Here is a 26,685-nt window from a genome sequence, read left to right as displayed (position 1 = left end):
TTGAAATAACTTGTCATTTTCTCCCTCTTTCTCAAGCATATCAGCTCACTCTCTTTCTGTCTAGTCTCTCTCTCTCTCTCTCTCTCTCATCACTGTCTGTGTGAACACTGCATACAGCTCAGGTACCCTGCCACTGTACACCTCTGCATGCATGTACTCTATGACTCAGAGCACACAGCTAACCAGTGGGGGAAGAAGCTATCAGATCTTTTACTTACTGTGAGCCGAAGTAGCAATACCACAACACAAGAACAACTCCTTTACAAGTAAATTAAAATAAAGTAAATGTACAAGGTTTAGCTCCTTCACTACAAATCCTTTATATTTCTGTTGACCATTTTCAAATACATGCTGCGCAGTCTCTTTCTGCTCTTCAGGAATCTGTTGGTTTCCATTTATTTCTGTACAATGTGCAGATCAAGTAGCTGCCTCTTAACTGCTCACTCCATCCCAGTGAGGTCAGGTCTACACTGAATTTGGTTAAAATTTAAATTATTGCTGCCTTTTTTATAAATTGGCACTGCAGTTTAAATGAATGGAAGCCAACGGCTGCTTGAATAAAATACACCCACATTTTTAAACCACAGTAGCATGGTTTGCAAAGTTGTTAACTGTGATGCAAAGAAGAAGTGAATTGAAAACATGCAAAACCTATGGTCTGGTTAAGTATAAAAAAATACTGATATTAATTCATCAAAATGGCCATTTTCTGAGAGTTACATATTATTGTATTATTACTGTACAGTAACATGTTAGCAACATTTTATTATTGCAGCTGCCACTTTATATACTATTAGTTTGTTTAATCTTCAACAATGCATATTTAATATGCTGATCATATCCTCAGTAGCCACATTAAGTACCTGAACAGTGCAATCTACCTTTATGAAGTTTTTTTTTTTTTTTACACAAAAATGTACTGTATTGCAGAGATGTTGTATTGGACTGCATAAATTTGTACAGGTGAACTTAATGAAGCAGCCAATCAGTGCAGTGGAAGACGTGCCATCACAATATAGTTATCTGGACTTCTCTTTATTTCTAAAGAGTAAAATGTACTTAAAAAAATGTCCAAAAAAGTACTTGTTCTGCGGGGGAAAGGCGGATGTAATGTATATATGTGACATTACAGGATTGTTAACACTGATGTATCAGTGTATATGTAGCATTCAACTGCTCAGATCGGTTAAGGTGGAACTGGTTTTAAGGTGATGTGTCAGCCCTGTGATGAACTGGCGTCCTGTCCTTGGTGTAAACCTTGCCTCTTGCCCAATGTCAGCTGGGATGGGCTCCAGCCCCCCCTCGTGACCCTGCAAAGGATAAGCATAAGGATACTACTACATGCATTTCTTTTAATTTTACTGGACCTTTCTCAAACATTTGCTTACTTTCATTACATTATTTGACCTCTGACCTTTGAACAGTTATTGAAATGAAACCATGTGAAAAGTTTAGAGGGGAAACTCATAAACGTATGAAATGAAAAGGGGGCCACAAGCCAAAAAGGTTTGAGACCTCTGGTTTGATTTTTGAAAGTGAAATGTATTGTATTTAAAGCAATTGTATATTTTTAATGTACAATAATCTGAAAAGTAACTTGTAACTTTACCTGTCAAATTAAGGTAGTGGAGTAAAAAAGTATGTTAAACAAGTAATGTGTGTACAATCAAGTACAAGTACAAGAAGTAAAAAGTACCCCAGAATTGTACTTAAGTGCACTACTTGAGGAAGGGAACTTTTCCTCCACTGCAGCCACACAAGCTGTTACCTCAACAGAGAGATATGGTCAATGTCGACACATATAATGACTTTGCAGAGCTTTTTTCACTGAACTCTATTCCACCATACGGTGACCTTCGTACCCTATAGGCCTCAGAGGGACAGCAAAAATGCTGGGTTGTACAGACACAGAGGACAACAGAGGTAAATGCACATACAGATGACAGTCCAAGGAAAGGATGCAGAGGATCTAGAGATGGCATCAGTACAAGTTCATACAGGAGACATGACATGATAGTTTGGTGCAGAATTTTAAAGGGATTATTATCTTCACGACTCTCAAGTGAGTAATAATGGGATTTTAAAAAGAAATAGCAATATAATACTGTACAATATACACACAGTATATTATCACACATCAGAATAAAAAGATTATATTGTACAGAAAAGCAGATTGGAATGAAAATGACTCTCAACAGACCAGTTAAGTAGGAACGTATTCATTTTTAGTGAAATGAATACAGTAATATAACTAATATGGGCGAGGGAAGCAAACACACATTTGCACAGTGCAAATAAAGCCCTAATAAGAAATGCTTCGGACCACGAATGCACAAATGTGGTAGCTCTATGATTAGAATATAAGGACATGAAACAAAGGACAAGCAGCTGGTGCATGAGGCATAATGAAAATAAAATGTTAATATGAATTTTTCATGGAGGAACCTGTGTGACAATTGCCTACGTGTGCATTTTCAGACTGCTATACATTATTCAACACGAGCGTGTGACTTGAGACGGGGAGTTTATTCTTACACTTCACTTGAGAAAAAGCAGAATTTGATGAAATCTATGAATAAAATGATGATATAATTATCCATAAATAAGCCAAAGATGAAAGATCTTCATGTTGAAATCCACAACTGGGCTTAAGTTGCTCTACGTGCTTAAAGGAACTCATCTATTAAATCTTGCAGATATGTTCACAGAACACAACAGAGTGAGATCTATCTAATGGAATATAAAATCTCTATATTCACTGAGCAGATTTACCAAATGACTGCATTATGTAAACCTGCAGAGACCAGCTGCAATATTAAAATAGGAATAAAACACAGATAAAGACCTCTTTGCAATTGGACAGGAAAAAAAGAATCCAATCATGATGCATATTAAACCTGAAAGCAATGAAGGTAATTATCATTAAACAACAACACCGATGTTTATCACTTTTTGGTTTACCACATTTCTGTCACCACATAAGGTTTCGTTCATCCTCGTATTATTCTAATGGCTCTACTTCATGCAGTATTTTATTTTTTTACCGAACTGTAATTATCTGATGGATTTGCGTGTATTTGTAGCTTCATTGCTATAAAAAGTATAAAACGGACAATTTCTCCCAAAACAATTTTCCTGAGCGTAGCTCACTGTCTGTGACACACACTGACACCTCCACCGTCTCCATTGTTCCCACCATCTGCATTTCTGCAGAAACACATTAAAGGTCATTTTTAGCCAGAGCTTTCTACAAAAATAGAAATGTTTCATTTGCGACAGTGCGCAGTATTTCTCCTCAGTTTCTGAATGTATAAGTCAATTATAAATACCCCACATACAAGCATGTGTTTTCACTAAGTATTAAAAGAGACAATTACATGCAAAAATATCTGTTCAGGACTGTTAATTTTATACCTGAACTTCAACAGAAAAGCTAAAATTATGTTTCTGTTCAGGTTGAAGCCAGTTAAATTATATCTCAATGCCTGCTTCTGATTAAGTGTGACATTACTAAATCTGATGGTGTTTCTGTGGAGTGGAGTCTTAATGACATATTTCATCTAATTTATCTAGTTAAACCCAGTTTGTGCTGAACTACATTCAAAGTGGGTATCTTAATCTTCTTAAGCTGCTATTTCTGTAGATCTGGTGACACCTGTGCTAACTCGTAGTCCATTTCAATTCAGTGTATGCTTCAGATTTTTAATTAAAACAGAACATGAACTAGATATTTATTCATATATTTATACTGTATATTAAAATGAGATTTGGTGGCAGCCAGTGCAAAGTTTAAAGTGGTGCACCACAGAATTATAGACTTAAAAAAACTGCTAGTTAGCTATACAGTTAATGTTTACAGTGAAAAATGGGTGGATAACTTTAGAAACAAATATTTATATATTAAAAATAATTATAAATAAATAATTACACATGAGATTTCCCACTACCACCAGCTAATATTGCAGCTCATGTCTACAAAAAAGTGAGTCTATTAGCCTCTGTTAATGGTTAGTGGGCCCTAAGTCTTTTCTTTTGCACTTGGGTATTTTAATGGCGGACCCCGCCACTAATAATTCAAATTATAGGGAATGTTTAATTACAGATTAACTTGACTGTATAAGGATTAAATTAATCACAATACTTTCCAGACTAAGTCTAAAAAGCCTTTTCAAAGTAACTGGAAACTTTAAAGCGTGAAGCAAGCATTTCTGGAAACTTCTGAGGTTTGACAGCTGAACATATTTTTGTAACATGCTCTGGGTTTAGAAGAGCGGCATATAAATCATGTTTTGTAGTGCTTGGGTCAGCGCCATGTCCAGCTGAGGTCTGCATGACCTCCAGTGTCTCCTGCACCTGTTTTCCACATCCCCTTGTGCAACGGCATCCCTTTATATATCCAAGTTCAAAAGCAGGCTTCAGGCTATGATCCCCCCCCCCCCGAAAGCAACTGACTTTGGCTCCATCTGCATTTTGTGTTTTTTCTCTGTCAGTCTCCACAGTCTTATTTCTCTACTCAGCTCTGTAATGTTTGCCTTACAGTTCAAACTGACCGTTCAAGGTACCTCTCTTTCACCTTCTGTCAGTCATTGTTCTTGGCAGTGCGACCAGTCTTGCTCAGCACTGAGTTCAGTTCATTCAGCAGATTAGGCGGCATAATACCCTCCCCACCCAGAGCAGGTCTCTTGCTGATGGTCTTACAGCCACTCTGAGGAGGAAGGGGCAAAGGCATGGGCTTCAAGTGTCTGGATGGGGCCTGTGATGGGAGGTGTTGAGGCTGGAAAACATCCACAGAGGGTTTTCGGAACGGAAGTTCTGGGGCCTTGAGCATGTCGGTGTGCTTTGGGGAATTGGCTGTGGTGTTTGTCTTGGGGTTGGGCATCCGTGGTGGAGCATCCTTGGTGGGCCTTGGTTTGCCATCATCAAGAGAAATCCTCCTCCTGTCTGTCGGCTGTGGGCAAGTATGGCAGATTAAGATGAATTGCATTAGACTGAATACAAGTAACTACAAACTACAGGGCACTGTTACCATATTTTCCATTTAAGGAGGGCTCCTTGTACTCACATTTGCACATTACTGAGAAACAGAGAGTAATGTGAGAAGTCATTTAGCTTTACTGTTCAGGAATTAGTGAAAGAATGTTTTTGTTTTTTTAAAAAATGTTTAATTGATTAAATTTTCCAAGTAATGCACCCAACCCTGTTTGTAAATTAATACAACCTCCTTTATAAAACTACTTCAACCTGAGTTGTTACCATCATGATAACTGAAATCACAATATCATGTCCTACTTTGCTGTGTTGGTGCAAACTTATTCATTACAGTTACACAGAAAACTGAAACTCCCCCCAACTGCTGGCCCTTATCAGACTTAAAATGGTGATAGCAACTAATAAAACTGAAATCATTTTGGAGTCTACAGCCATACTAGCAGCTTTGTTGAGACTCGACTTAGGTACAGCAGTTCTTTGAGCTAAATGCTAACATGACAATGGTAACATTCTGATGTTTAGCAGGTATAAAGTTTGCGTTTTCGCATATGTAATAGCATGCTAATAATTGCTAGTTAGTAAAGCTGAGGGTGACGGGAATGTTTGAATGTTTGGCCATAAACCAAAGTGCTGGAATGAGCGTCAGTGCTAAATTTCATGGTAATCCATTCAGTAGTTGCTGAAATATTTTTCAGTGTGGACCAAACTGGTGGTCCAACTGACACTGCAAACCAATGAGACGTGCCGTTAGCTGAAACTCTTCACATCAACATCACAATGGTGATAGAAGATGTCATCGAACTGAAATAGTTTTAGATTTGTTTGAGCTGAGGCATTCTGCTTTTTCCAATGTAACTTGAATGCAGCAGAAAAACTGACGGCAAACAAAAGAAAAGGGAAACGGTTTGAGCAAATGTTCAGTCAAGTGTAGTGGGACAGTATAGTAAATATACACAGCATTATATCTGAATAGAATGCAGTCTAAAGCAGCTTTTTAACATTTTAAAGCCAAACATGATGGCATTTATATTTATGTAGCCTGTGTATCATGTGTCATTGGTGTCTCACCTGATTGCTGGAATTGTGGTTTTGTGTTTGACTCTTCCGGCCTTCAGCCTCAGCTCGCCCTCCAGGGGATTTGTGATCTGCAGCTTCTTTTGAGTTAACGCTCTTTGAACAGAGGTCAGAACCGTACTGAAGACACACAGCAGAAATTGTTAGTAAGGTAAAAACAAGGCAGAAACCTATTTGTGGTGGTTATTCAATGTGGACAATGTAGACAGTTCATGATGACTCACCCAAAAACATACATAACTAAAAAAAGAAAATGCCTTAATTTAGCTATATATGTTTTGGGTCAGTACTGTTTGTGCTTTCTTCAACAGTCGAAGTGAAGGATAATACACATAAACACACAAATCTCTGCACTTTTATAGACGTGTATCCATGACTATTTCTTTCTTCTTTATTCACAGTTTCCATGTGGTTTCCTTCACCATAAAATAACTAGTATAGAGTAAAGAAGAAACGGGACGGGATGTATAGGTATAAATTGCTGCTCTTTAAAACTGAGGGAAAGCCAGAGGGTGACGATCCTCTGTCCGACTGTGTTCTGATCTCTGGCTAAACTTTCTCTTTAACAATGTCTCCTTTTATATGACTGTGACCCCGAGACCTATAGAACAGTCTCTCTTTAACAAATCCTTATTTCATCACTGCCAGGACCTGTCCTTGGACCTTTACACTCACCCCCAACCCTCAAACACTCACCACCATCCAATCCACCTTGCTTCAAAATTAGGTCCTCCATCCGTAGTTGCTATGGAAACTGTCGGAGCACAATACTCGCTAACAGGTAAGAGAAAGGAAATCAAGAACACTGAAGTGCTCTGTCTACTTTCTCATCTACACTTTCTCTTTGCCCTTCCCACAAGTCCAGTGTCCTTCCCACAAGCCCCCCGTGTTGGAAGCTGACAATCCTGATATTTAGCGGATTTGGGAGGAGAATCCTAATATCTTTAGCCGGCTCCAGTCTGCTATAGATTTAGTTGTTGCAGAGCTAAGAGCTTCTGCAAAGAGCAGAGAAAAGTCACTGAGCCCACTGAAATAAACACCTTGAAACAACAGACAAAAATTGGCTTCCCCTTTAGATCAATCTCTCCCTGACAGTGTTGCCCTTTTTACTTGCTAACCCAAACTAAGGCACTAAAAGGCTTTTACAGTAAGCGCCTGTGATAAACAACACTGTGCCGCAGACGGGTTCCCATAAAGGAAGCCGAGCAGAGGGCTAATACTGATTAAATGTGCTGAGCATACAATAACAGAGCTGTGAAATCTCTCGATACGGTTAGATATTCCAGTTGAGGATGAGTGTTATACTCGAGTTATTGTCATTTACTTGGAAACGAGCAGGAAATAGACACATGTATTTAGTCTAATGAGGAAACACAACGGTTATTTCACTAAGCAGTTAGGAATGAATGCCAAAGTGAAAAATAATGCAAAAATATGACACATCCGTAGCTGTTCTCCCTGTGTTTGCTTTGCCTTGCATTATTTATGTCATATGTGCTGTGTCAGCGACTGACAGCGACAACACTTAGCTGTATCTTGGGGCTAAGTACCACAATGTGATTGTTATGGTCGCCTTGACCTTATTCTTACAGCTTTTCCACATAAAATGATTTATGTTATTGCTGAGTGACCTCGAAAACTTTACAGTTCTTTCCCTGTTTATGTATTTCATCTGCCTAACAGCACAATGGAAATGGATGATTGGGGGAAATATGATTTATCATATCTCCTTGTTGTGAGATATGGATTGTAAAAGATGATTTATTCCGGGTCTGTAATCGAGTGTATTTTTCATCCAAATAAGGAAGGGGGGAAAGGAGGATGTGTCCGCAATGTGTATGTCACATTCACTGATATTTTTGGGTTGCAACACAACAGCAACATACTTCTACTGCACGCCTATAGTCACTGCATGCCCCGCTCATTACACTGCTTCATCCAGCTTTTGCATGAGTGCATTCCTCACTCTAACATCACGTCACTGCACGTCATCTTACCTTCATCCTGATGATGTCCTTCACCCAGCTGACCTGCGCCTCCCTCTTCTCGCAGCAGAAATGCCTGAGGAGGGAAAGCTCGGTCACATCGGTCACTGAATTCTACCTCGTTATTTTCACACTAATTTTAACCAGGTGACTGGAGTTGGTGAGTCACAGCAGTGGACACGGTGTCTTCTGAGGTAGGAGTTCATCTATCACTATAAATAGACTTGACCATACGTGGGCTGGCTGCCATTGCCTATGATTACATGAATTTGCATGGGTATATATCCCTTGGCAGCAGTGATTAGTGCTCTAAGTAACAATCTTGAATGACGGCTTAAATAATACCTGTCATTTATTCCCGTTTGTACAGTATTCTGTTGAGCTAATGTAGTCATGTACGGTACTGAGCTATACTGTATGTTATGGATGATATTTTTAAAGAACTTCAAAGCAATTTGGTGATTTGTGAATATATAAATACAATGCAATAAACTGATAATAATAGCGAGGGCTTTTTTTCTTTAGCACACACTGTAGCACTTAAAGACACATGGGAAACAATAAATAGTCGTTTTTTAAATAACATTGTTCTCTTCTTCACATCCAGATGACATACATTTTACAAAGTAGCTCTGCAGACACCTGTGTCACATGGTAAACAGGAAACAGGAAAATATAGGTCAAGAAATGGCTGCATTCAAGCTAGCAAGACTTTCTACAGCCATGCTAACAGCTAGGCTCTTAGTTGCAGCATTATGCTTTGAGCTTGAACATCAGCATACTAACTCACAGTGACAACATGTGGATGTTTACCATGGTCAGTATCTGAGTTTAGTATGTTAGCTTTAAATAAACTAGATATTTATATTCTTATCAACAAAGCCATCCCCAGAGCTGCATTGCTTGTATGGGTAAAAAATAAAGCCTAACATCCTCACGTGGAATATTTCCATCCTAGTCAGACACGTTTTATTTACATAAATCCAAAAATGTATTAGAATAAGCTTATCTTGATATCTGAAATGCTATGAGTGTAGCTGGTTTTTGTCAAGGAACTGCATTTGTCAACGTGGAAGGCAGCTTTTTAAGTGTGCAATCAGATAATGGTTTTGAAGGAAGCTACTTACTAGATATTAATTAAAAAAGGGGGGAAATCAGTGTATATTTAATTTCCTATGAGTGGACCAGACAGCAGCCGCTCCCCATGTGACCATCAGTAATATATTTTAACTGCAAATGGCCCCACTACTAACCCACTTGGATCATTACAAAGTGCTTTAACTTCAACTTTTTAACTCGGTGCCACTTCATTCTTTCTGTTTCAGAGATATTTTAAGTGGAGTTAGGGTAAAAGTCACACTCATCATTTATTGAACTGGAGAACTTCTGCACGGCACTCACCATTGTTGTTTATCAGTGTAGACTGTGAAGCCCCAGCTGTTGAACAAGAAGGACACAGGTCAGATTTGGAGATTCTGGTTCTGCAAACTTGAAACTTACAATGTCCTGCACACCAACTTCACTTGAAGGCAGAGATTAAAAACAGGTTTTTTTGCGAAACGACACGCAGAGTTTTTAAGTATCCAACTCCAGTAGAAATAAAAAATAAAAATAAAAAATGTTTGAAGAAAGAAAGAAAGAAAGAAAGAAAGAAAGAAAATTGTTGAGAAGGCATTGTTAAAGATAGCAACAGGTCAAAACCTTTTCATTAAAATGTGAAGAGGAAAAAATGAGTCCACTACAAATGCAAGGTGCTAAACAGTGGAATTAATTAGATTAATCAGTGCAGTTTCAGCCCACATGTTTATGCATGGGCAGACCTCAGTATGCTCTGGACCAAAATGTACAATGCACAAAGCACAGGTGGCTCGCCTTAAAGTACATTTTGCTGGGAGAGATGCGAGAACGAATCTCTAAATTGTAGCATTTCCGTATTAAATAATGAACATTCTGCTGTACATTAAATGATCACATATGAATATGGTTAATTGTATGATGCTGCTTGCAAAATACAGAGCCCCTCTTCTCGCACTGTGGGCTTTTTCTATGCTTAAAGAAAGCGTACATATACATGTATACATGCGTGAATTAACCTGCACAGAGGCAGCAGAAGGTGAAAAGACCACCTTCCTGGAGAATATACCTTCCCTGAAACCCTTCACAGCTGTTGCTGAACCGGAGCAGAGAAGTGGGGGAAGAACAAAGCAAAAGAGGGGGCAGAGATAGAGAGCCCGCAGCCTGGAGCACCACTCCTGTGAGTTAAGGCAGCCGATCCAACCCCGCAGTAGGCCGCTCACAGATACAACTCCGCCTAATGAGGTACTGGAGCGCTGCCTCTCCTAACCCTCTCACTATGACTCTCTCCGTTCTCCTCAGCACTCCGTCTTTATTTCTTTATTCACCGTATCACTTCTCCCACAGCCCACTCAACAGTATATCTATGATACCACGCTGTATTATTCTTTCCTTCTGTCCCCCCCCCCCTCTTCATCTCCCACTCCCCTCTCTCTTATCCATTTTTTCTCCCCTAAAGGACGGCGTAATGCAGACAATCGCTTTGCCGGACTCATTTTTCACGCTTCCCTAGACTCGAAATTCCGACATGGGGAAAATTATGAGGAATTATAATCGGGTAATGTGAAATATAGGGTTTGGCTTCTCAAAAATATCCTCTTTGTTTGACCAACAAGAGCTGCTGAGAGGTTTGGCATGTGTCATAAATTATAATAATAGGAAGATCATTAAAATAAAACTAGCAGCAGTGTTTTCTACTCACGGAAGCAGAGTTTGATAATTTGTATTTGTTAAAATGCAATTACATTTAATCAATTCCATTACAGTGAAAAATAAGATGGGGTCAGGAGCAGCTTGGGTATCTCCCGGTGACGCAAAACTTTAAGTGGAGAGAAAGGGCAATATATATTTCCGACAAACGCACAAAACTACTGCGCGCATGCACACAATTAAGGACAAGTGCACTCAAAAAGGCAACAGCAATGCTAAATAATCACTAGTTCATCTTAATAACACAGAGGAGTGAATTTTCGGAGATTGTGCAGCAGTTGTTTTGGCACTAATGAGTCATGTTTGACCACACTTTAATTATGCAGCGACGTCAAATTCTTGCACTGGAAAAATAGTTTGGCTTTATGCATTATTTATCGCAAGAAGAAATGTGCAAGGAGGGAATGGAAATTTGTACAAATGACCACTAAAAGTGGCTCATAATAGTTGATTGACCGCTGTGGCGGAGGCAGTTGTGTCTGTGATTTAACGTCTTGGAGAAGCAGGTGTAAAATTTGTAGCCCTGTTGTTTTATTGGTGGAGGGAGAGAGGAGGGAGAGAGATATCTGACAACTTCTTATCATCCACATTCAAGTAATATCTATGATAATGAAAGCCACTCCACCGATGGAAACAAAGAACACTGCAGCAAATGATTAAATGCATATAAATTGCACTTTACAGAAGCTTGAAATAAAATAAAAAAACCACAAGTTATAAGACTGAATTCATATTGTTCCAGGTATTTTGCAGCTTATACCGGATACAGCCTTCTATTTTGGCTGAAGCAGCCAATCATATGCTTATTTCGGATTGTTTTTTATCCATTAACAGCAGTAATGCTGTCAAAGGACAAACACAAACATGTGTATCACTTAAGCTAACAGGATGTGTCTTTCAAAACACTGCTTTCATGCATATATTTTATGCAGAACATGTAAAGATGAGACAAAAATCTCCCTGATGGATTTTTAATACTTAAGGAGACCTTTTTAATTTAGTGGCTGGCCTTCGTGTTTAGCTGACAGCATATTATTTAGCACATTTTCTTGCTTTCTTGTTGTGGTAAGTCACTGATTTCTTCTTTTTTGCACTTCATTAAATGACCCAGCATCAGGTCTTTATGGTCAGCAGTGCATTCAAATGAAGTGTATTCATTTATAGCGACAGTAGGAGTGAAAACTTATGCAAAACATCTGACTAAAAATGGTTTACCTTGTTGGAGGTTTGAGCTTTTTCTTCAGGCCCAGGTAACATTTCAAAGAGCTGAGCTGGATCACTTTCTCTGCTTTGGTGCCCTGCAAAAGAAAACAAAACAACAATTTTTTACATGAATCTATTAATGAAGGGGAAAAAAATCAAAGTTAGACGCACATTAATAACTCAGCTTAAGTACATAATTCAAAATAAAATAAAATGCCAACAAACTATCTGTGCGGCATCTCAACGCGACGATCCATTTGAATCGTTACCAGCAAAACCTCTTCTTCCACACAACAAAGAACAAAGAACAAAGTAGAAGAGAACAAAGCGAACAAAATCAAAGTTATAGCTTGCCTTTGACACCTACACATCACAGCCCACCATCCATTCCCAGTTCCATCCAACATAATTTGCGCTAAATACAGACCTGGCAATAATTGTAGAGGCCAAAGAATATCAATTAAATTTCACTAACACTTCTAATTTTCTTTGCATTTATGCAGTAATTAGCCACATTCTTGTGCAACCTGATATTTAAGAAAGCTATCAGTGAGAGCACCCTCACACACACCCCTCACCATTTTCCCTCCCTGCTACACTCCTACCCCTACTGCCAGAGTTACTGCACCTCCATCAATTATTAACACTTCTCCACACTCCTTTACGAATCCCATGTTTCAAACTGCAGAAATGTGCTGGGAAGAAAAGCCCTCCAGGGAACTCGGGCCTGCTGGTCCTCTCAGAAGCACACCGTATTCTTCCTTTTTTTTTTTTGAGAGAGAGAGAGAGAGAGTGGGAAGTCCGCCGCCATCAGTGTGTTTTATTTTCCTCCCTAATTCGAAGATTTGGATGCCAGAGACGGACATGTCGCCAGGGAGATGAAGCAGAAAGAGTTTGGGTGGAGTTCGGTCTGTTTGGTTGAAGTTATGTAGGCGCCATCCTAACACGTTTTTGGTTCTCCTTAAGCGGTTCTATAACCTCGTCAATTCCCTCGTGATACGAGGCACTCTCTGTCCGCCCGATACTTTGTGTTTGCATGCGAAAACCCACGGTGGCAAGTGTTTACAGTAGATGTGGCAGCAGATTAAGCTGAAAATAAAAGTGTACTTACTTTGATATCTCTGTAGAGCAGAAGCTGCTCCGCACGTAGCACAACGTATCTGTCCTGGAATTTGTGCCCCGACAGCAGTTTGGAGGACCCGTCGTTGAACTTCAGATAATCGCCTTTTATAAACTGCTTGTGGTCCGCTGCGAAACACAAAGAAGCTGATTAAAGGGGAACATTTTCATCAGCCCAAAGTGGATTCACAAGTCTATCAACTGATGCTGAAACAATTAGTCGCTTTAAGCAACGTCAAATTACATTTCAACTGTTTATCCATTACTTTTATCTAACTAGCTACTATATCTGCAGCTAGCCAGATACTCCAGGTGCAGAGGTACCTCGTGTGGTATATGCTGGATATTACTGATAGAGACTTAACAATTCATTTTTTAAGTAATCAATATATTAACAAATAATCACAAAAAATAGTTGCAATCAATGACACGTAACCAGCACACTCCTTTAATGGTTTTGTACCATCGTTTGCACACTCTACCTTTCCCATCAGCCACTCTTTTGGCCCCTGAAAACTTCTTTATAACAAGAAAAGCAGAGCTAGGGTAGTCCAATGTGCTCCACTCCAGCACCTGCTCAAGAATCTTCTCGCTGTGGTGCAACGGCCGCTCTGTAAAAGACATCAGGTCAGAGGGAGAGGCATGTTTAACAGGTGAATCTGCTCCTCCTGGTGTCCCCCTTGGGGCCTTATTTCAGAAAAAAACTTACACATACAGTAGTCAACTGCGAGAGAGAAATAACCTTTGATCTCGTTTGAATTGTGCTTTGAATTACAGTCATGATATTTGTGAATTTATATCACCACGTTAAAAAATTAAAGTATAAAAGGTAACATTTCCACTCAGTGAACTACATCTCTCATAAACGTCACCAACACTAACATGGCCGACTTTGAGGACAATGGAAAAAGTATAAAAAGGGGTGAAAATCATTGCAAGTTTGGCCATGTTGAGAGCTGTAGCCGCAAGAAAAGAGAGTTAGTCGGTTCCGTAACAGCTAGAATGACTTCACTTCTCTATGGCCAGAGAAAATGGCCCAAAAAAGTCAACCACCAACAACACCATTCAATCTTCTGATCTTGAATGAATTAAAAATGCTTAAAAAAACATTACTACCTCACATAAAATCCATGACTGATTCTAGTTAACCAAATAACAGAATTATGTTGTTGTTCTCCCCATTTTCATCACAGAGTAGTTTAAATTATCTCCAGCATATCAGGACCCGATTATAAAAACACACTCATGTGCAAAATAGACCTATTATCTCTTTCTAATTGGTGAACAGGGTACATGCTATCAGCCAAAAAACAGTAGATAATTTGTGTACCACCACCCCTGCTCTGATGCCTCCGTCTCTACACTCCCCTGTTTTTCATAACCGAAAGAGGTAAAAAGAGCCACAATGGCATAACTTATTCATAGCAGTGGGCTTATCTTCTCTCTGGAATCTCTGCAGACCCAGGCCATGGAATTAGTTCCTCATTTCCCAACAAATATTAGCTCCCCTTTTCTGCCTATTGTCCTCGATAACAGTGTTTATCTGTAGCTATCCTCCAAAATGGCTAATTAACGCACTTTCCCTCCCTTCTTTGTGGTTTTATGAGCAAAACCTGTCACGCTACCGCCTTCAAAATAGCTTGACTGTTTACTCTTCCACAGACATATTGTCTTGCCATGGAATTTATGCTGAACCGTCAGCAAATATATTCAGTATTCAACACACCTTCATTTTTAGAAGAGGACGGCGTGTCCTCTGTAACTTTGTGTGGAGAAAAACAAACATAAGAGCGCGGTGTAAACTCTCAGTGAACTGATGAAAAGTGCACGGGGACCGCCAACTAAGCAACTTGACGACAAAGCTCAACTTTGACTTCCCCTTGCTCGCCGTTTCCCGTGCCACTGGTGCATATTAATGGAAGATGAGGTGGGTCAGCTCCCTAGGTCAATCATGCAAGGAAGATGAAGGTAATTCCTGACATATGATGGTAAAAATGATTAATTAATGTGCATATCATCAAATTGACGATGCTTGGCTAATTTCTCAGTGTGCTTCCATGTTCACGGACACTGCTTCATTAGAGAGATAACCCTCACCAGGTCCTTGGGTGTGAAAAAGTGTGATCTTTGTATATGCCCTGAATGAGAATAGCCATTTAAATGGTGATGTGGCGCATCAATCACTAATCGGATGTACTGTAGATGACGGGAGAAGGTTGAGCGCCAAGACTTGACAAGAGAGTAACCTTTATTGTAATTTATGAAAAACAGTTTATATTTTACTCCAAAATCCTTTGAAAGGGTCTCCAGAAAACAGCTTCATTCAGTTTTAATCATACAACAGGTGCCTGTCATCTAATACAAATAATTTTTTTCTGTCCAAGTCCTGCAGGAGTTCACATGCAATAGTAATTTTTCTTTTCGTTTTCCATAATCCCTTGGAATGAAAGCCACAGCTAGTAGGAGTGGATATAAGCTATATATATATATATATATAGTTAATTTAAAACAAAGAGACAATCATTTTCAGAGATTGCTGTAGAGAAACATTATCACATTTGTCAGGCCTTTGTGAGTCGAGCACTTCAATTAAAGAATCAATGATTTCATGACCCCTCTATCTAACAAACAGGAGGGATGTAGTATTTGTTACCAAAGACGCTTTTCCAGTTGATTAAAATGAAATGTTAGTTTAATTTCTTCAAACTGATTCGTAGAAGTAGTAATTAGTAAACAGGCCTTTTGTGTAAGCTTCAACAGCGTGGCGTAAAGAAAAACATGTTTCAGTGTTTGTATTGATGATTAAACTGCAGCACAGTGCAGGGAAGTTCCCACGGTTGAAGTAAACTGAGGAGGCACCTGTGCAGGGTCAAAGGTCAAAGCTCTGGATGGACTGTAACTCTACTAAAGCAAGACTTAAACATAATGTAACTGTGTTTCAATTCGCAAAATTCTTTAGGTTCTTTCAAATTGCAACAAGCATTTCCGTTTCTTAACCCCCACCAGGCCCAGACGCCCCTCTGAATGAACATTTTGCAGACACTATGAGTTCAATTTGAACACTTCTGTGTGATATGACGATATATAGAGTGTCATCAAAGTAGCTGCATGTTTACCCAAAAACAAATTGTGCTAATGCAAAATAATCACATATGAATATAATTTTTAAAGAGTTTTCCCTTGCTCACTGAAAGTGACTTCAGGAGCGTACCACATTACTGCCACGGGTTGATTCTTGGCACGGGGACCCTACCTCCCCCTACATTTCCTGTCTGCATCTACTCTATAATTATCGAATTAAGGCAAAAATGGCCAAAAAAGAAAAGGAAAAAAAAAGTTGGCAGCAGTATTGGAAGCAGGCAGTAAATTCATTCATACTCCCGGCCATGTTAATTATACTTGTTAATTATATATCTCTATGACTCTGTTCAACACCTTGACCTGACTGTGACCAGGACTCTCTGGTGGAGATAATCACTGTGGGAAACGCAGTGTTTTCGTACCTAACTCTCCATTCTCGATGACTTCAAAGGTGGTCCAGAGGTCGTCGGCGCTAAAGGTGACGTTCCTCATGCTCAGCGCCGTTTCTGCGAGCTCCGCGGACCGCATGCTGGGAGAGACCTATGGCAAAAAAGCAGATAAAAAGATACCGAGGCCAACGAGAAAACAGATAAGAAAAGAGGCAAACAATCGAACAGAGTGAGCACATCATCATAAGCTCTTTGGATCAATATTACTGCCTTTAACAATCTTAGTCTATGTAGAGCAGTTCAATACTTAACATGTAACACTAACTGCACTGCTATCTGGCTCGCAGCAACGAACACAGTGCACTGATTAAATACTGGCTTCTTTGTCAAGTTATTAGGTTTACCCGAACAAAGCAAATGTGCTACTGTACTCCGCAGAGAGAAAGCGTAGAGCATTAAAGTGAAACCGCGGTGCTGAGCTCTCCTCTTTAACCCCATCCCTATTCTGCCGCTGCCGGCGACCTGTGAGAGGAGTCCGTAACCTACAGCGGCCTGCTTGCCTCGTGAAATGCAATTACTCACACAATTAAGTCAGACGTTTCTTTGATTAGTTCGCTTTTGATTTATTTCAGCGGCGGTAATCCCATCAGGTTAAACCACGAACGTCTCAGCCCTATTCTATCAACCTCTGCACCTCTCATTCTACCCACCCTCAGCCCTCATTCCTTCCTCACCTGCCTTCATCCCACACTACCATCTCTCCCCCTCCCTTCTTCACCTTACCACGGGGGACCTATCGGAAAGCAGCCGTACACACACACACATACCCAACTTCCCTGCTGAAAGTACAGATTACTATTAAAACACACACACACACACACACACACACACACACACACACACACACACACACTCCTATACCTTGATTAAACAGCAGTTCTCCGGCTCTCTCTTTTCCAGGTACACCTCGAAGATCAAGTCCCCAGCTGGAGAGAACTGGGGAGAGAGAGAGAGAGAGAGAGAGAGAGAGAGAGAGAGAGAGAGAGAGAGAGAGAGAGAGAGAGAGAGAGAGAGAGAGAGAGAGATCAGTTGAATTACAAAACAATGCAGCTTGATTAATTGGCTTTTCTTCTAAATTTGTGCTCCAGTGTGGCATGAATCTAAATGGAGAGACGGTTAGGAGGATTTGTGGAAACCAAAGGTCGTTTTCGGAGCTGGAGGCAAACTAAATCCTGGTAGCGTTAAAACCCGGCTAAATAAAGAGAACATGATGCGAGACGAACCTGTAAAGGTGGAATCGTAGGGCGCGTGTTTCACCTACGCTGGAAGTGAAATGCTCTCCTCAGGTGTCAACTTAAAGTGTGCTGTCAGTTTAAAAAATGTTTTGAAGACATTCACCTCGAAAAATATTCTGGGGTTATTATGGGAATGGAAAAAAAAAATAAACCAATTGCCAGAATGAACCAAGCAGAGATGCCAAGAGAAGGATGGCCTCACTGTGAAAAAAAAAAATTCTCAGTGTTTTATTAATATAAGACATTCCACACTGTAAAATTGTTTTTACCCAATGTTAAAACCATTTCCAAATTGATGCTTCAGTAAATCTAAGATCAAAGTGTCTAAGCCTTTGTGGCAACCCTTAAAGTTAAACCTAGGTAGAGGATTAGCATAGCCTAGCATTAAGACTAGCATTAGAGGTTTTGAGCTAGGCATGTGTTTGAACTTTGAACAGAGCAAGCCGTTTGCCCTGCCTCCGGTCTTTACACTACAAGACCGGAGGATCTACTGCTGTTTGAATTTTTCACTTGCACATCAATAGATAGAAGAGGAACTAGAGTTCTCCTTTTAACTAAATGTAACCTATGTGAAATTAAACTTTTAAGTGGCCTTTCAGCCCGACATTCAAGAGGTCAAATTCCAAGTAATATTCCTCTTTGTCAGTGCAAATCATCACACCTTTCTCCATGTGTTGGAGCAGTAATCCTCTCTGCATTCAATTAAAAAACTTGGTGGTAAAAACCAGAAAAATTAGAAAGGGTCATAGTCAAAGCACCAAATCTGGATTTCTGGCCAAGCTGGAGTGGTAATCCATCTCCAGAAAACAACTAAGTGGGCACGAAAAGGTTTCTCCTCCCTTGGCCATCTGGAAATTACAGTTACATTTTCTTTGTCATCTTAATGTGCAGGTGAACTCAGATCCATTATTGGCTTGAGTCGGGAGAACTATCGCTTGATAAGAGGGAGGAACCCACTTCTGACTCCCGTGGCCTTAAAATGACATGGAAAGAATTACAGTCATTCGAAGCAATGGAGCCAAGCTGTAATTGTCAAAATGTCACACACAGATATAGGGCCATCTTGGCACGCTAAGTACACTTTTCCCTCCTCCTCCTACATTGTTATGTGATGGGAGGAAGACCAGGCACACTTAACAAACAGAATTTGTCAAGCGAAAACGGATAGTCAGGAAATAAAGTTGTGTTGACAACGTGCCGTTGCTGTAAGCGAACAAAGTGCAACGAAAAGAAGTGTTAAATGATTACACAGCAGATGGGCAGAGTTCTCAGCAACAAGTAAGAAAAACAATAATGTTCTATTCCAAATGAAGGCATTTCCAATCTTTACCAAAGTCATACCCTCACTGCACTCACCCTGGCTGTAAATGCAAGTATTGATTTTAAAGTGCCACTTCTAACTTACAAGGCATGACATTGCCTTACACCTCATTATATCAGTGATTTACTTACTCCCTCAGTCTAGTCATACTATCCACTTGCAGGATGCAGGCCTCCTTGTCATTCTCTGGCTTTAAATGGAAACAGATGAGGTCAGAACCTTGCACCTGCAGGGCCCAAGCCCTCTGAGACGAGCTTCCTGAAAATGTCAAAAGCTCACACTGTCTTGGTATTCAAGTGCAGAACCAAGAGCCATTTGCTCAGCAACATCACATGCCTTAAAATCCTACCTGTACTACCCTCTCCTTCTTAGCAATGTGCATGCTGTAGAAAGTGAAAAGTTCCGTCTAAAATATTCTTATCTTAGCCGGCATTCGAAGTATGTGTGTTTTTTTGGGTTGGTTGACATTAATTTGGCCCCAGAGGATCATTCATCCTTCTGATCATCTGACTTGTCCACTAGCGCCACCGTGAGGTTACCATTTGGGGTTTTGAGTGAATCTTGTGATGAATTGTGAAAGCTTTGGTGATGCTTTAACTCTTCATTTAGCGCCATCAAAATCGTAATTTTTCTGAGACTTTATACGACCAAAAACTAATGGTATTCCCATCAGCCTCAACTGCACTGTGTTTAGTGTGTATTAGCACGTGAGCATGCTCCCACTGATTGCTAAACATCAGCATGTTAGCATTGGCAGTCTGAGCATGTTAGCATTCTTTTGGCTTTTAACTAAAAGTACAACCTCACTATGCTGCTAGAAAAGCTTTAGGTGCTTGGTCTTGTAATAAAATTGCCAACCCAGACATCACTTTGATTAATTTTGCAAGGTGACGGAAGTGATTCCATTTTTAGGGATGCACCATATGGATTTTTTTTCAGCCAATATGCAAACTGAAAATGACATGCTTCTCATGGCCAATAACGAATAATCTCACGTTTTTGCATCACAGTCTCATAACCTGTAGAGTATGCACACCCTAGGGTGAGAAAGTCTAAGATACAGGGAGCAAAGCTGGATCTCTAAGAAAGAGAAATCTACTGGATGAATGTTGATGGTCTGAGACATGTTTTCACAACCATCTTCATGATTGGTTGTTATGATTAAGGTTGAAAAGAAAATGTATTTTTGCTCTATTTCTGATAACCTAGACCCCAAATAGCTACATTTCACATCATTCCAATAGTCTACTGAATACAAAGCCACCAAGGTAAAAAAGATAGCTTACATAAACCTGAGCCACAAACCACTATAAATAAATCACATTTTTAACACTTTTTTTTCTTCAGGTTGAGAGCTACAGCTCTAGAAAGTAGCTCCAGATGGAATGGATGAATAAAATTGAAATTTTTTAACTTTACTTTAACTTCCATATTGGTTGTTAATTTGACTGGGTTCAATTACTTTGTGATCCGTGACCCCCGCAGACATCATTGTAAAGCCATGTCTATAAATAAATAAATAAATAAGACCAAGCAACTAAGTCCTATATAAAAGGAGATGATTAATGTGACATAATAATGACTTTAAGCATTGTTTAACTTCTCTAAAATGTTAAATCATCCCTAAAATAAGCGTTCCCATTATCTCAACAGAGGCGTTTTTGCCATGCTGACTTGTAATTACACTAAATGATTGTTCTTAATGAAGAAACTAGAAACGTCTCTATTTTTCTGCCAGGTAAAACTTTCAAAGTCGTGTCCATAACCGAAACGTTGGCCAACTTTTCACCTCAGACAGCTTTATAATAGCACTCTCTTTCCACTGAGTAACCCTTCTGCCCTAGAGCAGCAGACATGTTCTGAAAGCCTACGGACAGGAAGGAGAGAAAGGGGGGCAAGGGGAGCAGAAAGGAGCTGGCATAAACAACTTATTTCAGATTTCAACAACAGCAGCGGCAATGTGATTTAATTTCCCCCCCAAGTTATCTCAACCAAATGTTTTTCTAGGCTGAGGCATCAAGGCGTAAAGTACCTGCCGTAAAGGTTAACAGGAACAAAGCCCTTTTTACTCACCCGCCCGCCCCTGCCTCCTCATCCTTCCCCTCAGCCCTCCATGCCCCCTTCATTTTTGCCAGAAAAACAGGAAACTTGTTCAAATGAATCCCTGATTTGAGAGACCCTGACGCACGCAGGCAAATCAATACACACACAAACAAACAGAACACCCGTCGGTGATTTCCATTTGGGTTCTGCAGGGTCGACTCACTGTGGCGTCCTTCTTGTCGTTCCAGCGTGTGATGAAACTATTCTCTTTCTCCATCTGTTGCACCCGGTCTTCATTGACCTGTTGGAAACAGCACAAAAACACATCAATTCAAACTGAGAAACTTTCTGGTCACGTAAGGTCCACTTGAGAGAAACATTAAATCGGCGGATAGAATCATAAAACTGTTTTCCAAGGTAATACTAATCTCAGCAACTACAATATATGGAAGACTAGATTAAACCAGAAAAAAAAGGTATCATACGCAAACTGTAGAATTGGGTCGTTCAGTTAACACTTCTAAAACTAATTTTGAAGAAAGAAGTTGGCTGTGAGTGCTTGACACAGCTCAGCGCCAAGTGAATACTCTTTTCCTTCACAAAGCTCTGTGTGGGAAATTATATTTTTTATTCCAACTTTTTTTTTTTTAACATCATTATCATTTTCAGAGAACAATTTGCTTTGTTAGAGTTATGCGAATGGCAGGGAAGATGGGGGAGGGAGGAGGAAAAAGAAAAAGAAAAAGAAAACTCACAAACTCGCCGTGTGTGTGTTTAGGCCTGATAATGGGCCCCGTCGACATCCAGCACAGAACTGGCGCTTTAATTAGCGAGATGTCTCACTCTTTTTTTTTTTTTTTTTTTATGTCACAGCGTGTGCATTCACCGCTATTGGGCTCGTGATTGGTTGAGCTTAATGGCTATTTGTCATGCGAATGACGGCGTCCCGAACCGATTTGGAGTGAATGCTCCTCCTTTAAAACGTCAGAACAAGAGGGATCCAGGCGTTCTGCTGGGAATTAGCAGTCACTCTGTGCTGCGTATCCCGTAAGCCAGGCAGCTCTCCAAGGGTAACATTGATCCCACACCCCCGCCCATCCAACACATCAGCAAAGTCAAGCCTATTGTGGAGATTTGGCAAAAACAGTTCTGCTCCCCAGATGGTTGAAGTTAGAGAGTGTAAATAAAGTCACGCCTGCAGCTTGGTTTAGATATGCAATATGGTAATATATGAATGCTTTAAATGTTAGAATTCTTTCATCAGTGATTGATTGGAGAGTTCTCCTTAAATCCAGCAGCCGGAGTGCATTAGACTGCTTCTACTACACCTTTCCTACGGTTGATATAAGCAGAAATATCTTAGGGGTGATTTAGCCAACAGATAACACTGTTTATAGAACAATGTGTATATTTTCCTGTTCGGATGGTACAGCGTACATCAGATTGGGCTCGGAGACAGTGCAATTTTTCAACAGAAAGCCCGTGTTAAACACCGAGGGCTGGAGTTTTGGTAGCAGAGTGGTTATAGCGCCTGCTGCATGGTTGCAACCACTGCCTATGTTGCATGTCCGAACCACTCTTTTCTCCCCCTTTGTGCTGTCTGCCTCTTCACTGTTGCTGTCCAAAAAAAAGGCAAAACTTAAACATGTGGGCTGGAGAAGTAGGTGTTTACCTGGCAGGAAAGATGCTAGTGTGTTGCATTAAGGATTTTTGGAGGTGGACCCAATCTGTCAGGAAATGTCAGCTTCTTCTACATTCCTTTTTGACTTTTTTTTCTTACCGTCTTGCTCAGTCCCAAACTTTTAAAAACCTTTTTAAACATCAGTATCATATTGCTGTAGTGCACCTCAAAGAGAGCTGTAACAATAAGAACTTTTGATTTTTTTTTTTTTGTGTTTTTTTTCCTAATTTTCGACCCTCCTGGCGAAAGAGGCTGTATTTCCCAATATTACTTCCAACTGTTCTTGATAGTTCTGGTTATGTCTTGCTTTCTGCTATTTTGTGTAAAGGGTAGTGGGTGTTTTATGTTCACTGTGTGTTTATTGAAAAAAGAAAAGTCAAAAACAAAATAAAACAATACAAAATTTAAAACTGAAAGAAACTTTGTTGAAATATAACACTATTTAAAAAGGCAATCATTTGTTGATTGTCATTGTTCAAAAGGACTGTTTATTGGGACACATTTTTCACAATAAGCAGAAGATTTTAAAATCTCCTATCCCAGGCCTCAGAGGACGGATCACAGGCATCTAGGGTTTGTTTACTTTTTCAGCTGTTTCATCATACAAAACCGGCATCAAAAATAAAAACTCCTCAAGATTATCATAATTTTCACAAACTACATGCCATTGTTTGGTTTAACATTCAAGTGTATCGCACTTAATGCATCTTGAATCACAGGTAAAATTCGTTTATATAACAGCGAGAAAAGACTGCTCCGTCAGAGGGAAAAATCTGATGTCTCTGTTTTTGTTTTTAAAGTTGTATTTCTCTGCTATCACAAATGGCTCCTCACATATAGAACAAACTGGGCGTCATGAGCCTGCTCTCATTTTGCCCTCAAGCTAAAGAAGTCCTGAACAAGGTTGCTTTAGTATTTTTTTGTCCTGGGTGACCTGTTTTTACAACATAATCTCTGTTTTTTCTGGAGATGTGTGCAGTCGGCAAAGACATTGGTTTCCGAATTTCAACGCTGATCTAGGTAACCGAATAGTTTCCTATGACTGGTAACCATGTAGGGTTTTAAAGCAGGCAGGTGGGCTATTTATCTGGGCTTAGATATTCTTTTTTTTTTTTTTTTTTTTTTTTTTTACCTGTATGATATTTTTACAAATTATGTAATAGGTGTTTATGCAGTAAAACTGGATGTTATCTAACTTAGAGGTGGAAGACCCACATCATATAACCGCGCTCAGCTCTGCCCTTCTCATCGTCTCCTGTCAAAATGGCAAAGAAATAAACACATTAAATGTTTCTGACTCACGCTGAAGAGTGTAACATAGTTGCTGATGAGGTCACGGATGACGCTAGTTTCCTGTGGGGTTTGTCCCTGAGTCTGGAACAAGCAGGAGGAGAAGACGGAGGCCAGTTTTTCGCTCAGCATGTGGTTGAGGTTGGAGCACTGCTGAATCCTGAATCACAGAGGGAAGAGTGGTTAGAGGAACCCAAATGTACCCACACACACACACACACACACACACACACACACACACACACACACACACACACACACACACACACACACACACACACACACACACACACACACACACACACACACACACACACAGAGAGAGAGAGAGAATAAACACAAACAGCCCTCTATCTGTCCTGCTCAGTAACTCTCTCATGCCCACACACATACTGTACGCTCAGACACACGCACAGAATTTAGTGAAACGTTAGGCTACGGTCCAAATTCAGCAAAGGGACAATTAAGTCTTCTCCAAACAATCTACATCATTAACATAATGCGGCTAAATCACAAGCATCCACTGCGGGTTTCTGAGGGAACAATGTGTAATGTGAGCATCAGTGAATGAGACATCAAGACTGTCTGCAGCTTTGGCTCCCGCACCTTGTGTGTAATACCGACACTGTGGATTGTACAGTGTTTCTGTATGTGAAACAAAGAAGCACTGTTTCATTCCATACCAGTTGAGCAGGATAAGAGTTCGAGCTGCATCCTGCATTTTCTCTCCTAGAAATGTCTACACATAAAGCCCATTGTTCACAATTTCTAAAAGTCTGAAAAATCCTCAACGTTATGGAGTAATAATAAACAGGGAGTGTTTTCCCAGAAAAGAGGCCCCTATAGCCACATATAGCACCACTTGTGTCCTGTCCTTCAACTGCTAATTGCTGGAGTTTTTTTAATAACGAGCCACTCGATCTGTCTTTACTTACAAAACGGTACAAGCACTATGGGATTGAGTCATCATTTCTAACCCGAGGACACTACTGCTGCAGTGACAAAAACAAACCTCTCCTTTTCAGCTTGATAATATATAATTTAATTTATTAATAATAATAATATTAATACAGTAATATACCCTCCACATACAGCAAGTACAGTATCTCTGACTAAATCCGAGATCTGACAAGGCAGTGTCTTACCTGACTGGTCAGACGGGCAAAAAAATAAATGACACACACGACAAAAAGGGCAGAGTGACTCATTAGCAGAGCAGAAGGGGCAACAGGCTAATCAGCAGGTGACGTATAGCCACCCTAGGGCTGCTCAGGGCAGAGGACCTTTAGAGTCTCCGTACTTGTTACGCCTGTGATCTGTGGAGCTGCGCCTGTTCTACGGACCACGAGTCCAATCAAGAACACGATGAAGACTGTTCAGCGATGGCCATGTATAAATAAAGTGTCCTGCTCCATCTTCATGTCCAATTACGTGCCGTCAAGTTTCTGCAGAAGTGTCCGCTGATCAGTCTGTATCACTCATTACTGTATCATTCATCCAACAGACGGACGGAGGGATCAGATTATTCACAGTTCCTAGTTATATAATGGATGTACTAGTGGTGGAAGAAGAACTCAGAAGCTTCACCTTAGTAATAGTACCAGTACAACAATGTACAAATGCTGCATTACAAGTCCTACATTTAAAATCACACTTAAGTAAACTTAAAGAATTAAAGAAGAAGTATCAAAGTAAAAAATAGTGGTTCTGCAGTAAAAGGCCCCTCTAACTGATATATTTTATATACGACAGCTATTATTAAGCTACTAGTTTAACGAACAGATTTAATTATCACAAGAAAAATCTGAGGGCTTATGATTAAGGGGAGAGACAAGAAGGGACAAAACTAAGTTCTGAAACACAAATCTGTTTAAATAAATGTTGGACTTTTCTCTGAGCTTATTGTGAAACACTGGATATGTTTAAGTTGATCATAAGACTTTTATATAAAATCTTAGATACAAGAAAATATTTTATTCAATATTTTAATATTTTATTCTGAAATTTAGTGGAGTAGACATACAAAGTAGCAGAATACTCAATTAAAACACCTTGTAGGTGAACTACACTGTTGACTCTTTTGGCATCTTCATGACATGTTTTTGAAGTTTTTAACCGCATGCATTTCTCCTCTGGGGTAATAAACTTTTTCCCGACTGCGACCTTGACCATGAAATAGCCTCACTAGCGCAAGCTTTGAATGTGTCTCCAGTATGAAGCGTGTGTGTGTGTGTGTGTGTACGTGTACCTGTACAGATGTTGGAGGAGAGCATCGAGGGTTGACCTGTTTATCTTTGGCAAGCTCTCTATGAAGGTGGAGTACTTCTTAACTCTCTGCCTCTCGTCCTTCTCATCTGAAAAGTACACAAATGAGAACTGCTGTAAACACAGAACTATAAACTGAGACCCGACCATGGGCGCATAAGAGAAA

General features: G+C 39.9%; 1 protein-coding gene across 3 annotated transcripts in view; it reads right to left on the bottom strand.

Annotated features, from left to right (window-relative positions):
• Positions 1-1,332: 1,332 nt before the first annotated feature.
• The window catches only part of arap2 (ArfGAP with RhoGAP domain, ankyrin repeat and PH domain 2), a 119,697-nt gene continuing 94,344 nt past the window's right edge, over positions 1,333-26,685 (bottom strand). For all 3 annotated transcript variants that reach the window (XM_051428828.1, XM_051428830.1, XM_051428829.1), the window contains exons 22-33: positions 26,503-26,608; positions 24,267-24,414; positions 21,507-21,584; positions 17,546-17,620; positions 16,658-16,775; positions 13,637-13,765; positions 13,147-13,283; positions 12,048-12,130; positions 9,450-9,485; positions 8,061-8,124; positions 6,058-6,183; positions 1,333-4,948 (exon numbers count right to left, since the gene is read on the bottom strand). In XM_051428828.1, coding sequence (XP_051284788.1) covers positions 4,580-4,948; positions 6,058-6,183; positions 8,061-8,124; positions 9,450-9,485; positions 12,048-12,130; positions 13,147-13,283; positions 13,637-13,765; positions 16,658-16,775; positions 17,546-17,620; positions 21,507-21,584; positions 24,267-24,414; positions 26,503-26,608 — 1,469 coding nt within the window. In that variant the 3' untranslated portion in view covers positions 1,333-4,579. The remainder of the gene's footprint in view (positions 4,949-6,057; positions 6,184-8,060; positions 8,125-9,449; positions 9,486-12,047; positions 12,131-13,146; positions 13,284-13,636; positions 13,766-16,657; positions 16,776-17,545; positions 17,621-21,506; positions 21,585-24,266; positions 24,415-26,502; positions 26,609-26,685) is intronic.

The sequence above is a fragment of the Dicentrarchus labrax genome, unplaced genomic scaffold (genome assembly GCF_905237075.1).
Source record: "Dicentrarchus labrax unplaced genomic scaffold, dlabrax2021, whole genome shotgun sequence".
In the NCBI taxonomy this organism is placed as follows: Eukaryota; Metazoa; Chordata; class Actinopteri; family Moronidae; genus Dicentrarchus; species Dicentrarchus labrax.
The sequence above is the reverse complement of the archived record's forward strand: the minus strand, read 5'-3'. Positions and strand labels throughout refer to the sequence as shown.